This window comes from Ursus arctos, unplaced genomic scaffold, assembly GCF_023065955.2.
Source record: "Ursus arctos isolate Adak ecotype North America unplaced genomic scaffold, UrsArc2.0 scaffold_15, whole genome shotgun sequence".
Taxonomy (NCBI): Eukaryota; Metazoa; Chordata; class Mammalia; order Carnivora; family Ursidae; genus Ursus; species Ursus arctos.
The window spans coordinates 133,557-151,830 of record NW_026622819.1 but is presented as its reverse complement, the minus strand read 5'-3'; the positions used below and the strand labels follow the sequence as shown (position 1 = coordinate 151,830).

Here is an 18,274-nt window from a genome sequence, read left to right as displayed (position 1 = left end):
TGTGTGAGGGAAAGTGCATATGAGAGAAACGTGTGTGTGAAGGAAAGTGTGTGTGAGGGAAAGTGTGTGTGTGAGAGAAACTATGTGTGAGGGAAAGTGTGTGTGTGAGGGAAAGTGTGTGTGTGTGAGAAACTATGTGTGAGGGAAAGTGTCTGTGAGAAGGACAGTGTGTGTGTGCCAGAGAAAGTGTGTGTGAGGGAAAGTGTGTGTGTGAGAGAAACTATGTGTGAGGGAAAGTGTATATGAGAGAAACGTGTGTGTGAAGGAAAGTGTGTGTGTGAGGGAAAGTGTGTATGTGTGAGAAAGTGTATGTGAGGGAAAGTGTGTGTCAGGGAAAGTATGTGTGTGAGGGAAAGTGTGTGTGTGAGAGAAACTATGTGTGAGGGAAAGTGCATATGAGAGAAACGTGTGTGTGAAGGAAAGTGTGTGTGAGGGAAAGTGTGTGTGTGAGGGAAAGTGTGTGTGTGTGAGAAAGTGTGTGTGAAGGAAAGTGTGTGTCAGGGAAAGTATGTGTGTGAGGGAAAGTGTGTGTGTGAGAGAAACTATGTATGAGGGAAAGTGTCTGTGAGAAGGACAGTGTGTGTGTGCCAGAGAACGTGTGTGTGAGGGAAAGTGTCTGTGTGAAGTGTGTATGTGAGGGAAAATGTGTGTTGAATGCCAGTGTGTGAAGGCATCTGAAGCTGTGTGCTAGGGGGTAGATTGGTGGTGAGCCAAGAGAAATATTAGAGGCAAATCCTTAAAATAGTTCCTTGGCCTTTGGTTGCCCAGGAAGAGAAGGGAGTAGCCGCAGCGTCAGGGAGAATATCTGTGCGGGCACCTCTGGCCCATTCAGCCTGGGCCTGCTCTCTGTAAGGTGTGACTCACCCTTCACCAAATCTGGCATACCATCAGATGTGTAGAAATAGGAGGGAAGAGAGCACACAGAGGCAGATGTCATTACTTGCTGATGGTTAAGGACTGATTTATTCTCTTATGTAATTCAGCATGCCCGTTTCAGCCAAAGGCACACACACATGGATTTGGGCTGACTTCAAAACTGGGACCTTCACCTGTCTACTTGTTCCTGAATCTTACCGTGGCTTAGAATGCAATTCTCTGCACATGTATGTTAGTGGATTGGTGAAATAGTACTCGTACAAAGCACTTAATTACCATTTTGCTGAACTGTGAATCAGTGTGTCGTTATTTGGCCAATTGTAAGACTGCCTTTGAATTTTAACAACAGAAAATTTTTACGTCTGGAGAAACATTTTAGGGATCTACTCTCCAGTGAAGGATTTATTTTCCCAATTAACTTTAGGTTAAACTTTATTGAAAGAAGGGTGAATTTTAAAGGCTAGAACCTTGTCTCTCACAATGCCTGTACCCTCCATGAGTAAGCACGTTCCTCCTGGCACCTAGCCCACAGGAGATGACCCAGCCTCAGCGCAGGGGCCCTCCCTGCAACCCTCCAGGCCTCACACATGCTGGAGATGAGAAGATAGAGGCTAGGGGTCCACAGGCCCTTCTGTGCCCATCCTATGGGGGGCCGGTCTCAGGGATACCAGAAGGACACCTGAATGCTTGGTTCTGAAACACGTATCAGCTGGAAACAGCCTGCTTCTTCCTCCCAGGAAACGGGTAACATGCTAAATGTCAAAGCAAAGGTAATTTCTTCTCGTTTCAATGAAAGTGCTGAGCTAAAGGAGACCAGCTGATGAACAGGACAAGGAAACAGCAGGGGTGCCCCGTCCAGGGCCCAGCAGGCTGGAGGGACTGGGCCGAGGCTGGCCTGGCAAAGACTGACCATCAATGCTCACATTTTAACTCAAGTACGACATCCCTAAAGACGACGGAAGGCAGAGCTACAGAGCTGTTGGAGCAACTGCTGGCAGGGTGGGTGGGCCTGGATATCAGGACCCTTTTACCCACCCGGAAGGTCCAGGGACTTACTGCAGGTACCACCCCTGCCTCCTAGGGAAGGACTCCCCAAGACGAGAGACTGCTAGATAGCTGGATGCCCGAGCAGGCAGTGGACAACCTGGGCTCCGAGACCCTCACCCCACCCTCCTTGCATAGTCGTGGGCTGGTGGCTGACCCCCTCGTGTCCCAACGGGGATAGAAAGTGCTGGAACGTCAAAGGCTTCAGCACGGCCACAGCAGAGACAGCTTCCCTGCAACTACCCCAATAATCACAGGAGCCCACTGCCCAGTCTCGTGGGTGATCCCGCTGCACTTGGACCCCTGCACCCTGGGGACGTTGGGGCATGTGTAGGAGGACAAGACTGCAGAGTACTTGGGATGATGTCTTGGTTGGGGTAGGAGAAGACTGAGCAGCTGTGCTTAGGCAGCGCCGTCCTCTCTGCCCACCGTTAGCCAGGCTGGGGGCTTCTCTGGGACCCAGTCACACCGTCTCATTCTGAAAATCGACAGGGCACTGACGCCGGTCCAAAGAGAACAAGGGCTGTGGACATCATCTGGGTGGCAAGGCTGGAGTGGCTGGATGCAGTGGGGGCTGTGGTCTCCAAGACCCCTCATCTGGTCTGGGAGCTCACCTCATCCTGCAGCCCCATGTCCAGCTCCCAGTGATACCCCAGATGCTGCAGCCTGGGACGGGACCCCACAGAGTGGGGGACACAGGGGTGCCCCCCCCACCCAGGTACTTCCACCCAGAATGTCAGGGTGGCCTTTATACTTACCACTGTGGCCTCTGCCAGATTTTATAAACGGAAGTCAGGATGTACAAGTGGCAGCAGGTACCCACTGTGAGACACCGGAGCTGTCCCTACGGCCTCTCCACACAGGGGGCCTGGGACAGGAGGGGCACCCATGTCAGGCCTATCCCTGCTCCACTTTCCATCAATAGCTACTTTCTCAGCCTTGTGGGGGCCGGGTGTGAAACCCACACTCCCCAGGAGGCTTGCTCTCAGCAACCGACCTGGTTACAGCCACTCAGGCCCTGTTTATAAGGGCCTCCTTCCCGAAGGGTGCCGATGGCTATCTCTGGTTTCCTGTGTGCACAGACCCAGGAACCACCTTTGAATCAAAGAAATCCTGTCCAGAAAGCCTAGCCCCCTCATCCAGCCTGTCTACACCTGGTCTGTGTATACCTCCATATGGGCCAGCATCTCCAGCTAACCCTCTGCCTGGCCCCACTGGTGACCCTGGCCACCACTTCTGGGTCCTTCCTGAGCCCAGGCTATGTCTGCCACCTGAGGGCTGGGGCTTCTCTCCTGGACCAGAGCTCCCCAGGCTCTGATCCCTGGGGCATTGCAGCTCACCTCACACCTTCCACGGACACGCCTTGGCCTTCCTAACCCAGGCGAGCCTTCTTTCTCAAGCTTAGAACTGCACACGTAGCACGTAGTTGCCCTCTGGTTGTGTGTCTCCAAAACTGGGGTCTGCCTCTGGCCTGTGCACCATGTGGTCTCCCCAGTACATTCATGGAGTTGAGTTACATCACGAAATGTCTACAGGATCTTTAGAAGAGAGGCAGGGAAATGTTCAGCACAAATACATTTGGGCTCTAAAATCATGCTTCATTTATGGGGAAAAGACCCTCCTGAGGAACACTTGTTCTCCATGATGCTGGGCAGAGGAAACACCTGCCTGCATCCCAGAAGGTACTGAGTTGACATAAAACAGAGCAACCCTTCTATGATGGGCTGTCGTTCTTGGAATCCTGGCCTCCCTGGGGAGGATGGCACGTCCCTGTCCATTGGCATGAGGCATGGCCACGTGACAAAGAAATACGGTGGCAGTGGCCGATACGGGTTCTGACAGAGGCTTTCTGAGGCAGCATGTGCCCCAACACACTACCTTTCCCTCTGCCGCGAGTTGGGTAACAACCCAGAGAAGCTGTTCCACGAGCCCGGACCCCAGAGTAAAACTGACATGATGACCACAACGGGCATGGGGCACGAGCGGGTCATCACTGTGCTGACCACTGAGATGTGGGGGGTCGTTGGTGATGCAGCATAATGTGCACATCCTGACTGACACCCCCCAGGGCCTGGTAAATGGATCCAGGGGACACCCCAACTCAGGGTCTTTGTCCCCCCCGCCCACGGCAGCCACAGCACACACCTTGGCGTGGGTTACCGCCTCTATCCAGGGGCCCTCCCGGACGGGTGTCCTGTAATGCCCGGAGGGCCTGAGCTGCCTGCAGGCAGGTTGTGCACCCTGAGCAGGAGCTGGTTCTCAGGTGCCTCCCAGGGACACCAAGCCCCCCAGGGTGGGGATGGAGCAGAACCTTGGGGCTCCATCTCCGTGGCTCCGTGGCTCCCGGGTGCATTTGGTATATCTTAATCTCAGCTGTATCTCCAGGAGTGTTCCAGGCTGTTCCAAACACACCCTGAAAATGTTTTCTTTGAAGTTACACACAAGTTACCAACAAAACATGAAACACATGGTCGTCTGACCTCAGCAATTCTAAAGCTGGTGTTCGCATCACAGTGGATTGTGGGCGCTGAGCATTATTGACGATGGAAATCCCTTCACAGCACTCACTACCCCGCATAGTGACAGTCTCTGCTGGCAGGCATGTTGGGACGGCTCTCCTCTGTAGTTCTGTGCTCAGAACGCCGCTGGGATGGCTGCCAGGACAGCTTCACTCAAGTTATGAGTGGATTGAGGCTGCAATGCCACCTTCTTTCTCTTCCTCCCCCTCAGACGCCCGATCCACCTGGAGCGAGAACTTCCCAGGTGGCTTACGCTTCACCAACATCTTTTTAAAACTGACTTTATGTTCTTCCAGCTCGTCCCAGCTTCCCAGACTAACTTAGTGTGTGTCAGAACTGGCGGACATGGAACTGGCAGGTGCCGTCGGTGAAAGGCTGTTCTGAAGGAAGATCCCAGACCCTCCCTCCCACCCCTGAACACAGAGCCACCGGCAGGGGCAGATGGGCATGCCTCCGGGTCCCTGCCCGCGTCAGAGGTGGGCCAGACCTGTGCTTCCTGCTTACGCTCTGCTCTGGGCCACCACTTCCTCGACCGTTACATGGGAGGAGTTCTCAGGTGACAGTGAGGATTAAGGGCAGGGACCTCAGGAGAGGATCTGGCCCGTGGCAGGTGTGTGTCCAATAGGGCCTGCCAGGGGCTCTCCTCCTGAGGCTGAGCCACAGGCAGCCTCACCTGCCCTGTCGAATCATGCCTTCTGCCCTCCGGCTGGAATGTCCCCAGCTGAGAAGCTAGAGTCTTTTTTTCAACATGATCTCTTTTCTGCTCCAGGAGGATCTCATTCTCCCCTTTTAATCTTGTTGTGACGCACCCGCTTTCCATCTAGGGCTTGATATTAAACAATCACAAGTAAATCAATCCTCCCCAGAGCTTCAGAGACAAAAGGAGTATCAGAGGGCCTTCCTTCAGAGGTGAGGAAACCGAGTTAGCTGCCGGATCACGGAGGTGTCATGGCCCCCGGCTGCTGCGGCTGAATGGGGCTGGACCGTTTCTCCTTGGACCCACTTGCACGGACTTGCCGCTGAGCCAGGGCACAGGAGTGCTGTGCACCTTGGCTCCCAGGCAGCCAGCAGGGCTGCCTGCTCTGTGGCCACCAAACCTCCACGCTGTGAAGCCACAACAACCACAGTGGTAGTAAAGGAGATGGCACTTCACAGTGTACGCCACGTTTGCACGTGTGACTCCTACGACCGGCATAACCACCCAGTCCTGAAGGTCCACGTTCATTATGCACTTACATCACTAGCCGTTCTGTCCAAACTATGGGGGCCTGATGTCGGAATCTGCCTTGAACTGATGGGGTTTTATCTTCTGGAGAATCTCTCTCCACCAGACACACTCAGAATCTTCCACTGGGTGTTCTTTGGAAAAGCTGCCTCTTCGGCCTCTAAGCACCAGTAGGAGCACCCAGGATTTCACCTGGAGGTGTGGGGGCACCCCGGTGTCACCCCAGCTCCTCTGTCCCTGCTGGTCTCTGCAATACTTAGGGGTTAGCAAGCCACGACCCCATGGTTGGAAAAAATACAAAAGAAGAACACTAGTTCAGACATGTGGAAATTATACGAAATTCACATTTCAGTGCCCATAAAGTTTCAGTGGAACACAGCCACCCTTGTTCTATGTATTGCCTGTGGCTGCTTTTGTGCCACAAAGGCAGAGCTGAGTATCGGACTGAGACCATACAGTCCTTCAAAGCCTCTAGGATTACTGTCTGGCCCTTCAAGAAATTCTGCTGACTTTCCTTCCTTTCCTACCCTCAAGGAAGGAAGTCCTGCAAGTCAGCCAAGGGGCATGAGTGGGTGGACGAAGGGGCAGCCCCCACCCTCCTTCCCTGAGTTGCATGGACCCTGGCTCCAGCACAGCCACATTTCTGGGCGAGGGTGCCAGAGGAGTGGAGGCTTTGTGGATACCACCATTTTCTGATTCATCACTCAAGTTCCAACTAATTGTCAGTGGCTTTTTCAGGAACATCTTTATTCCATGTGCGCTTTGAGGCCTGCAGTCAAAGGTCTTAGCCTGCCACGGAGGGTGGAACCCAGAGCCTCTGTCTTTAGGGGGGGTTATTAATTTCTACTCATGGTCAAGAGCTTGGAATATGTCGAAAAGCAGTCATTTTAAGTTCTCATTAACCTTTTTTGCATTTAATAGCCTAATATACAACCAGGGAACTCTCTAACTTGGGAGCTGTGCACTTCTTGGAATGCACCTCTCACTCTGGCATCTGTTAGGTGGTTATGGGGGTACACAGGAAGCTCAACACGGCGCTTGCCGTAGGTCACGAGTTCACTCGGTCATTGCCAAGGCAGAAGCAGCTGCAAACACAAGGTCCCAGACCAAGGCTTGCCCTTGGTCAGGAGCCCATCACGCCAGCAGGAACCAAGGAGTGACCCCAGCTCTGCTGCTCGCCTGCTGATCCCACAGTAATTGCTCAAGCAGACACAGTCCTCCCCTCAGCATAGAGGGGAAGCAACCCTCCCAGAGAAGCAGAAGGAAGGATGGGCAGGAGGGAGGCAAGGCTCCAGGAAGGGGTGCAGGGGCCCATGTGCAGGTGCTGGTGAAGAGGCGGTGAGCTGCGTCCTGGGGCCCATAGCGAGAGCAGGGTCAGGGGGACAGCACCTCTCAATGTCAGCCGGGATCTACATTGCCTGTGGTGCATCACAAAGCCCCCCAGATTTCTGCACCTCTGGTTTCTTCATTTGTAGAACAGGAATCTAATTCAGCAGTTATTCCACAGGGTGAGAGCACAGAACTAGAAAGCTTTTTATTTAATAGAAACTGACAACAAACTGTTGGCTTTTGAGACATTTTGGCTGAATTTAGCTCTCTGAAAGCACTTGATTAAAAGTATGTAAGAGTGACGTTGACCTCAGTCAGTGCAAATTGGTTTCCTCATGCTGAAATGTGACTTCAGGTGGAAGAAAGCGTTTGTTCACTCTACACCGTGGCAAGACCAGAAAAATTATGCCAACCTGAAAACCTCCAGCCGTCCTAATTACACCAAACCTGACCTTTCTGCAGGGAGTTCGGCGTTGAGCCCCAATCCACAGCAGAGCATGAGTGAGCCACGAGGCCATGCAGACAGGCCTGAGCCCTACTTGCAGTTCTTTAGGGGAATGTGATAATAGCCATTTTTGCCTCTTAATTTATTTGGAAAACCCTTTGGCAGGAAAGAAAAGTGCTCCTGAAATGTGTCTGCTCAACTAGACGTGTGGCTCTTCATGTATAAAGATAAAAACTTACCTCTTCCCTTTAAGTTTTGTGTTGTCTTTTTTTTGTTTGTTTGTTCACATCACTGTGAAATTCAGCCAAACTAGCCACCCGCAAAACCACAGTTAAGTTCCCTTTTGTCTGAGTCCAGCTGCTTTGCCGGCCTCTTCCGGCAGCACACCTGGCCTCCCCTCACCTTTCTCACGCATGTGTCCAACAGACAAACAACTAATACTCTTAAGGGAGGACTGAAACGAGTTTTTCTGAGTTGTAGATCTGACAGCTGACCGCACATGTGTCACCAAAGACATGTGTTCTTTATACTTTCAGATACATTGCAACACAAAGAAAGGAGAAGCAGGCACAAACATGCTAGTTGGGAGTGTCACATTGTGTATTTGCACCAGTGGTTGAGAAATGCTACCCTAACATCTCTCCAAAGCATGCTGCGAGCAGGTGCCCAGCCACAGGTGTGATGACAGTCAGGAATCAGCCTAACCGGGCTCCTCAAAACAGGAGCACAGGTATCCTAGAAAAGTCCCCCTCAGACGGTCAGTGCTTCTCAGCCTCATGGTGGCTTGAAGGTAGCTGTAACCCAGATGCTCATCTGACTTTAACCATTAAGGTGAGAGGGCTCCAATATGGTGCTAATGGAAAACCTCGGATATACTTTTAAGTTACAAGTGATTCCTGTACTTTTCCTGAAGGACTTTGTGATTTAAACAATCTTTAGTCTGAATGGGATGGGTGCTGATGGCCAACACTGGGCTGAGGTTGTTGGGGGATTGGTGCTGGGTCTAGGCTGAAGCACCTTTGTCTTTCCCAGAAGGAGGCTGGAGTGCAGTCTTCAAGTTTGCAGCAGTTCTGGCTAGGAAGGCTCTATAGGGACGTCTGATGAGGCTGTGCTGGAGTGCAGGAAGGTAGATGGAACTGGCAGTTTGGTAAGCACAATTTAAGGTATTTTAGGGGAAAACGCAAACTCTGTGTACATGATAAGAACAACAAAAAGTTATTCTAATGAGAAACCTGTGACAAATGCGTTTGGAGTGCCAAATCGTGCTTTTCACGGTCTCCCTGTCTCAGGAAGTCACAGCTGAGCGGGTCCACAAAGCACAGTGGCCCCAGGCAAAGGAAGGCCCAGCATGTATGGCTATACATGATGTCAGCAGGTCCCTGAAGTTCCCAACATGGGCCCAAGAGAGTGGCAGAGAAAGGCGCACTAGACAAGACAGTTGTGGATCTTGGGTCTAAGGATGAGGCTGGAGCCTAGAGCCCAAAACCACACTCAGAATGGGCCCAGCAGGTGGCTTACTGACTCTTGGGAATCCAGAATGGAGGGAGCCCTTGGAGCACAAAAGACAAACGCAGAACAGAGGGAAGGAGGTGCTGGTGCACACTGGGAATCCACTGACAAGAGCCGTGACTCCCTGTGGTGGCCCAGCTCAGTGCACAGGAGCCTGGACCTGGCAAGGCCCTAACAAGTGGGCTCGTGCATGGGGACAGGGTGCATCCACAGCTGCTGTGTGGGCACCGGTGGGCTCCACAGGGCAGTGGCTGCTGGGGGCTGTGCAGTCAGCATGTCTGCACAGTCTGGCTCGAGAGCACTCACAGCAGGAATTAGAGCACTTGGTCTTTGAGCACCCTCCGTCCACAGTGGGGACTACCCCTATTGTTTAGAATTCTGTTTCCAGGAGGCAGTGACACCCAAGTTAGCCTGGTGACCCTATCCAGGGCTTCCCAGACAATGGGAGTTTTCACCTGTGGTCCTGGCACTCTCTCTTTTCTCCCTCAAAGTGTTCCAATTTGGACAATAAGTGATAGGGCCAGCCATTGATCCTGATGAATCAACCCCTTGTTCTGCTGTCTCCTCCCTCCTTGTCTGTGCTCTTTCTCGTTAGAAGCTGCTCACAGAGGCACCCACTGTCCTTTCCACACTGAACACCAAAGTGCATTCATTGAGTACCTACTGTGTGCTAAGCACTGTGAAGGACACAAAGATTAATGTCCGGGGCTGACAGCCTGGCAGAGGCTGTAAGACAAGGAAACCGTAGTGCTGAGGGGGAATAATATTGCAGGAGGGGAAGAAAGCGCCTCTTGTATGCTTAATTATACACCCAACAATGACAATGTGATGGACACTGACATGTGAGTTCTAGTGTCAGGCACTACTGAAACATTTTACGTGGATTAACCTCACACAGACCTTCTATTGACTATTTCTCTCTAGTCAGCTACATTTTGAAGTCTTAAAAATTAGTTTTAAATTTCTGCTGATTTCCTACTAATTTTTATTTTTGCCTTTGATACAAACTTTTGTCTTAAAAAGGTCATTTCTCATTTCAAAACTTACATTCTTAAAATGTATTCTTGTATAGTATAATGACATTTAAAAGCAGAGCTATAAAACTCATTCCAAATCCTAAAAAAAAAAAAAAAAATACTAGGAAACCAAATCTAACTGCATTATTCAAAGGATTATTCACCATGACCAAGTGGAATTCATCCCAGGAATGCAAGGCTGGTTCAACAATTAATCAATATAAAACATCACATTAATAAAACAAAGGAAAAAGCCCATGATCCTCTCAAATGATACAGAAAACGCATTTGACAACATCCAGTACCCTTCATGATCACACAGTTTACTAGGAGGACCTTTCTCAACATGATAAAGGCGTTTATAAAAATCCACAGATAACCTCATACTCAACAATGAAAGACTAAAAACTTTTCCTTTAAGATGAAAATCAGCCAAGGATACCTGCTTTCCCCACTGCTACACAACACTGTCCTGGAAGTTCTAGCCAGAGCAGTTAGGCAAGAAAAAGAAGTTAAAGGAATGCAAATTAGAAATAAAGAAGTAAAATGATCTCTATTTGTCAATGACATGATCTTATATATAACAAATCCAAAACAATCTACCTAGAGCTAATACATGGGTTCAGCAAAGTTGTAGGGTACAAGAACAATAGACAAAAATCAGTTGTGTTTCTACATCTTAGCAATGAACGATCCAAAACGGAAATTAATAATTCCATTACATAATAGCATCCAAAAGAAATAAAATACGTAGGATACATTTTTTTCCATTTTATTATTTTTTTTCATCATGATAGGTGTGCTCTTTGATCCTTATTCCCTTCTTCCCCCATCTCCCCACCCACTTCCCCTCTGGTAACCATCAGTTTGTTCTCTAGAGTTAAGAGTCTGTTTGTTTGTCCTGCTCTTTTTTTCCTTTGCTCATTTGTTTTGTTCCTTAAATGCCACATGAGTGAGATCTCCTGGTATTTGTCTTTCTCTAACTTATTTCACTTAGCATTACTCTTTCTAGCTCCCTCCATGTCATTGCAAATGGCAAGATTTCATTCTTTTCTATGGCTGAGTGATATCCCATTGTTATCCATATACCACCTCTTCTTTATCCATTCCTCACTTGATGGACACCTGGGCTGCTTCCATAGTTTGGCTGTTGTAAATGATGCTGCAGTAAACATTGGGGTGCATGTGACCCTCTGAATTAACGTTTTCATTTTGGGGAGGTAAATACCCACTACTGCAATTATTGGCTTGTAGGGTAGTTCTATTTTTAATTTTTTGAGGAATCTCCATACTGTTTTCCACAGTGGCTGCACCAGTCTGCACTCCCACCAACAGTGCAAGAGGGCTCCCCTTTCTCTACCTCCTTGCCAACACCTGTTGTTTCTTGTGTTATTGATCTTAGGTGCTGACAGGTGTGAGGTGGTATCTCACTGTGGTTCTGATCTGCATTTCTCTGAGGATTAGCGATGTTGAGCATCTTTTCATGTGTCTGTTGGCCATCTATATGTCTTCTTTGAAGAAGTGTCTGTTCATATCTTCTCCCCTTTGCAATCAGATTACTTATTTTTTGGGGTGTTGAGTTGTAAAATTTCTTTATATATTTTGGATACTAACCCTTTATTGGGTATAACATTTGCAAGTATCTTCTCCCATTCAGTTGGTTGCCTTTCAGTTTTGCTGTTTCCTTTGCTGTCCAAAAACTTCTTATTTTGATGTAATTCCAATAGTTTATTTTTGGTTTATTTCCCTTGCCTCAGGAGACATGTTGCTAAGGCCATGTCAGAGACGTTACTGCCTATACTCTCTTATAGGACTTTTATGGTTTCAGGTCTCACATGTAGGTCTTTAATCCATTTTGAGTTTATTTTTGTGTAGGGTGAAAGAAAGTGGTCCAGTTCATTCTTCTGCATGTAGCTCTCCAGTTTTCCCAACACCAGTTGTTGAAGAGACTGTCTTTTTACCATTGTATATTCACTCATCCTTTGTTGAAGATTAATTGACCATATAATTATGGGCTTATCTCTGGGTTTTCTGTTCCATTCCACCGACCTCTGTGTTTATTTTTATGCCAGTATTGTAGTTTTAATTACTACTGCTTTGTAATACAACTTAAAATCTAGAATTGTGATATCTCCAGATTTGTTTTTCTTTTTCAACGTCGCTTTGGCTATTCAGGGTCTTTGTGGTTCCATACAAATTTTAGGACTGTTTGTTCTAGTTCTGTGAAAAATGCTGTTCGTATTTTGATAAGGATTGTACTAAATCTGTAGATTGCTTTGGGTAGTACAGACATTTTACAATATTTGTTTTTCCAACTCATGAGCATGGGATGTCTTTCTATTTCCTTGTGTCATCTTCAATTTCTTTCATCAGTGTTTTATAGTTTTCAGAGTATAGGTCTTTCACCTCTTTGGTTAAGTTTCTTCCTAGGTCTATTTTATTATTTTTGGTGCACCTGTAAATGGGATTGTTTACTTAATTTCACTTTCTGCTGCTTCATTATTAGTGTATAGAAATGCAACAGATTTCTGTACATTGCTTTCGTATCCTGTGACCTTACCGAATTCATTTATCAGTTGTAGCTGTTTTTTGGTGGAGTCTTTAGGGTTTCTATATATAGTATCAGGTGTGCAAATAATGAGAGTTTTACATATTCCTTTTATTTGGATGCCTTTTATTTCTTTATGTTCTCTGATTGCTGTGGCTAGAACTTCAAGTACTATGTTGAATAACAGCTGAGTGTTACCTAGGGTACATGTAACCAAGGGAATGAAAGCCTTGAACACTGAAAACTACAAACCACTGCTGGGAGAAATTAAAGGTCCCTAAATAAATGGAAAAACATCCCACGTTTACAGATTGGAAGACTTAATATTAAGATATCAATACTATTCTAAATCAATGTATGAACTCAATGCAATCTCTCTCAAAATTACAACGGCCCCCCCCCCCCACAAAATGGAAAAGACAATCCTCAAATTCATATGGAATTGCAATGATCCCTGAACAGCCAAAGCATCCCAAATAAGAAGAATGACGTTGGAGGATTCAAAACCCACTACAAAGCTACATTAATCAAAACTGTGTGATTCTGGCAGACAGATAAAGACAGACATCCAGACCAACAGAACAGGGTTGAAGATCTGGAAATGAACCTGTACAACTATAGCCAAATGGCTTTCAACCTGGGTTCCAAGACTATTCAATAAGGAAAAAATGATTTCTTCAACAAATGGTGCTGGAAAAAGTGGATGTTCCCATACAAAAGAACAAAGTTGGCTCCCTATCTCACACCATACACAAAAATTAACTACAGTGGATCAATAAGCTGAATGTAAGCACTAAAATAATAAAACTTTTAGAAGAAAACATAAAGGTAAATCTTTATGATCTTGCGGATGGAAACAACTTCTTAGATATGATACTAAAAGCACGAGCAACAAAAGAAAAAATTTATATAAATTGGACTTAATTAAAAATAAAAATTTTGTGCATCAAAGGACACTATCAAGAAAGTAAAAGGACAACCAACAGATGGAACAAAATATTTGCAAATCATATATCTGAGGAGTCTAATATCCAGAATATATAAAGAATGCTTAGAACACAACAAAAAGATAAACAGCCCAATTTAAAAATGGGCAAAGAACTTGAATAGATTTTTTTCCCAACAAATATGTAAAAAGATTCTCAACATCAGTACTCATTAAGGAAATGCAAACCAAAACTACAATGAAATACCACTTCATACTCATTAGGATGACTATAATAATTAAAAAAGAATAATAACTGTTGGTAAGGCTGTAGAAAAATTGGAACCCTCATACATTACCGGTGGGAATGTAAAATGGTTCAACTACTGTTGAAAACAGTTTGGTGGTTCATCAAAAAGTTAAACATAGAATTACCACATGAACCTGAAATTCTACTCCTAGGTATATACTCAAAGAAATGAAAATATTGTACACACAAAAACTTGTAAATACATGCTCATAGCAGCACTATTTGCAAAAGCCAAAAGATGGAAACAGTATAAATGTCCGACGGATAAATGGATATACAAATTGTGGTATATCCATACAATGGAATATTTGACCTTGAAAAGGAAGAAATTTCTGACACATACTACAACATGGATAAAATCTTGAGGACTTTATGGTAATTTAAGTAAACCAATCACAAAAAGACAAATACTGTACAATTCTAACTATATGAGGTCCTTAGCTAGTTACAACCATGAGGACAGAAAGTGAAATGTTGGCGGTCAGGGGCTGGGGGTTGGGGGAGAACAGGAGTCCCTGTTTAATAGTGACAGGGTGTCAGAGTCACAGGATGGAAGGGGTTGTGAGGATGCATGGTTTATACATATAAATTGTATGTTGTATGTATTTCAGCACAATAAAAATCACACACTGTATGGGTCCAGTCCTGTGGGCTATTCAGAGTACACGAGTCCACAAAGACAGCAGACTAGTGGTTCCAGGGGCTGGGAGGGGGTGAAACGGGGAGAAAGGGTTACAGGGCTGTGGGCTTTTCCGGAAGTAGGCAGAGCTGGTGGTTAGACAACACTGGGAATGTACTAAATGCCACTGAGTTGTTTGTTCTGAAACGGTTTATCATATGTGATTTTCACCTCAAAATATTGTTTTAAAAACTTAGTTCCAGGGGCGCCTGGGTGGTTCAGTCGGTTGAGCATCTGACTCTTGGTTTCGGCTCAGGTCGTGATTTCGAGGTTGTGGGATGTAGCCGAGCCCGCATCGGGCTCCATGCCCCAGGGGAAGTCTGCCGGAGATTCTCTCCCTCTGTCCCTCCCCCTGCTTGCGCTCTTGCTCTCTTTCTTTCTAAAAAAGTGAATACATCCTAAAAAAAAAAAGTTCCAGAACTTTTCAGAAGTTTGACTATTTCACACTTAGACAAACAAGGTTTCCCAGACTCAACTGTAATCCAGCTGCTCCCTTCTGAGGATGTTGTTTTCATAACTGAAAGCCACAGGCGGTGATGTTAGCTTGGGTCAGGTGGGAAGGGCAGACAGGCATCCCGCAGCGCAGGTACTGCGCCTGTGTGGCCCACAGAAGGCTGGGGCTGGGCAGGGGAGTAAAAGTGGGCTTTAGAAGAGGGGGAGGGTGACCACCATGTGACAAATACTTGTTGAGCACCTACTTTACGCCACGCATTATGATAAGCACCAGAGAAACAGGGAACTAAAGCAAAGTCGGTACTGTCTGGGGAGACAGGCAGTCCACAACGATCAGGTTCGAGATGATGGCAGCTCAGACTCTCCCATGAAGGCCCTCGTATGGCAAAGACAAGCAGGAAAGCGGTTGGGGTGTGTGGCTGTGGAGGGGGTGCAGGCAGGAAGACCAGGGGAGCTTTCTGAGGGTGATGCCTACCAGGGTTGGGGGTCTCTGGGTCTGGGAGCCACAGACAGGTGATATTTCTTTGGGGCAAGTGCACATACTTGCTACCGTGCTGACCTGAACAACTCTAGTGCAGAACTTAGAATTAATTCATGTCCCAAACTGTAGGGTATTAGATTTAATTCCTGTCTCAGGTCTTAGAAACATAAGATGTTTTAAAGTCACGTAAAAGAAATTTACCGTCAAGTATCTTTTGCACAATCTGATTTTCTCAATGTTGGGGAAAATTCTGTAAGGTCTGACAGTATCTGAAAGCTGAGAACTTGGGCCCAGGTGTGAACGGAGGTGCCTAGAAACACCTGGAAAGGTATCCCAGCTCTCAGGACAGAAGAAGCCTTCAATTTAAGAGCCTTGAACTGAATGATGAGCTGGGTTACCTTTCAAGAAGCATCCACACAACTATCTTTAAAGTGAACCCCTATGGTGCTCTGAGGCAGGTGGGGACATGCATTATTCCTGCTAATGAAAAGATGGCAGCTCAGAGAGGCTGAACTGCAAACCCAAAGCGCAACAGCTAACAGAGGGTGGATGTGGATGCACATCAAATCTCCAAGACCCCAGGCCTGGAGCCGGGGTCAGGGTCCCTCAGGTCAGGGTCCGAAGCCTCTTCCGTCGGCACAGGCACCCGCTCTCCTTGGCGCCTTGCAGGGTAGATGGCAACGGCAGGGTGCCTTCTGCTCACACGACCGCAGATTGTCAAGGTGCCCCAGGATCAAGATGTGCGGGACACGATTCGCCACCTGTCAGCCCACCCTTCCGTCCCCCCACCTCCCTCACCCCAGCCTCCTTCTCTGCATTCCCTACCCCCTCGGAAGTGTGCTGGCCATCTCCCTGGGCTCACTCTATCTGCTGGATCAGTGAGCACCTGTCTGTGCGCACCTGCTGAGTGACAGGCCCTGACAGGGGTGGAGGGATAGAGGAGACAGGGAAGGAGGGTGAAGCCTGAGCAGGGGCTCACCACTTCAGGGCACAGCTGTGCGGAGATGAAAACCACTGCTTCCCAGCTGCCTCTTGGAAGCAGAATGGGTAACTAGCAGGTTCTGAGTGATTTTTACTTTCGTTCAAACACAGAGAGGGCACATTAGCTCTGTTTGGAAGGAAGGAGGTTGTGGCGTGTGAACTGGGCTTGAATTATTCTCACCAAAAACGCTGAGATCTGGGATTCTGGGGTTTCCTGTGTTTGCTTGGATATCAGAGAGCCTCAGGGCAATTTGAGGGCCGACTTGATTTCCTTAGCCTGGCGTTTCTGGGATGCTTCACAAGTAATACAGTATTCGTGGGAGACCACCCAAGGGTACCACAGACACAAAGGCCCACGTTTCACAGAGGCCGTTGCAGACCAGGCCCACAAGACTGGGATAATCCGGTGAGGCCCGTCCCGTTAATCACAGGTTAGCTGGCATCCAGGCCCACCGGGAAGCTCAGGGCTGTCCTCTCCAGGCCCACCTGGACCACCCACTACTCCCCCAAAGCCCAGTGAGATCCATAGGTGGTGTTGCCCGCGAGTGGGTTTATTACCTCGGGGTCAGATGCCGGCACAGCCGATACAGCTACGACTCCACCGCGAATACGTGTGTTGCTGTCAAATATCTCAGAATCTGGGTGTGTTTTTACGGAGAACCAAGAGTGACATCTCGAGATGGCCCTCACCCAGACACCCTGGGACTCCGAAGCAGGTTCAGGGAAACGGGAAGCCCAACCTCACTGCGGCCACTTTGAAATCTCTGCGTGAAGCGGAGAAGCCAGCCCTCCGCGGAGCGCCCACGGCCCTGCCTAAACCTCGGCTGCTGGAAGCAGCAGATTCGTAAGCTATTAATTATGCAGAGTTTCGGCTACATTTAACTTAATTTTTTAATTATATGTTTAAATTTTTAATTAGACGCCTGAAAGTACCAACTACACTTTTTAAGTAAAAGTGCTGCGGGTAGCAGGAGTAGAGTGTAATTACTACACCGAAGGTCTGTAACCCAGCTTCACAGGAGAAGGGGCGACCAGCCCAGCCCAGGAGGCACCTCGCGCGCAGCAGCAGCCGCGTCTCCGTCTTCCCCAGACCCGAAAGGACCGTCTCGCTTCCCTCGGCTACGTTCGTTGCCGAAATCAGCCGAGTTCCAACACAACAGTCCATCCTGGTATTTTCTAGGGACAAGGGCTTTGTCTCTGAAGCGCCCGAGCTGGCTGCTTTGTCCCCCCGGTTCGGAGCTAACCAACAACAAGAGAATTTGGAGCAACAAGTCCGCAGGTGTTTCCCGTCCCACTCCCTGCCCCCACACCCCCTCAGGCCCCGGCGACGCAATCTGTCTGCAAACCATACTTTCTCATAAATATGCATGAAGTTAAGGCAAAAGTCTGCTAACTGGTCTTCAAGCGACTGAAAAGTCGAAGCTCCCTCCCGCCCTGCCGCGGCGGCCCTCGGGAACCCTTCGCCGTCACCCCCCCGGACCCTACCTTGGTGCCGGAGCCTCCGTCGGCCGCGCTGAGAGCCATGGTGGCGCCGCCTTTGTCCGACCTCGGAGGAAAACGTTCCCGTAAAGGCCACTGTCCGGCGCGCCACTCTCCCGGCGCCCCGCCCGCCGCGCCCGAGCCCGAGCCCGAGCCCGAGGCGCGAGCGGGGCCCGCGGGCGGCCGGGGCCGACCCTCCCCCACCGGGCGGACCTCCTCCTCCGCGGGGCGGACCCCTGCCCGGGAAAACGCCCCTCCTCTGCAGGCGGCAGACCCTTTCCCCTCCCCCGGCGGACCCCCTCCCCGCGGAGGGCCCCCTCCCCCTGAGACCCCCTCCCTGCAGGACGGACACCCTCCCCCCGCAGACCCCCCCTCCGAGGAGGGTCCCCCTCCCCCTGCATACCCCCTCCCTGTGGGGCAGACCCCCTCCACTCGAGGGGCGGAGGGCCCGGGAA

At 48.8% G+C, this 18,274-nt stretch overlaps 1 protein-coding gene across 1 annotated transcript in view; it reads right to left on the bottom strand.

The window, feature by feature from the left end:
• The window catches only part of PLEKHG4B (pleckstrin homology and RhoGEF domain containing G4B), an 83,450-nt gene extending 65,502 nt beyond the window's left edge, over positions 1–17,948 (bottom strand). The window contains exon 1 of the mRNA XM_057312137.1: positions 17,826–17,948. Coding sequence (XP_057168120.1) covers positions 17,826–17,864 — 39 coding nt within the window. The 5' untranslated portion in view covers positions 17,865–17,948. The remainder of the gene's footprint in view (positions 1–17,825) is intronic.
• Positions 17,949–18,274: the final 326 nt, after the last annotated feature.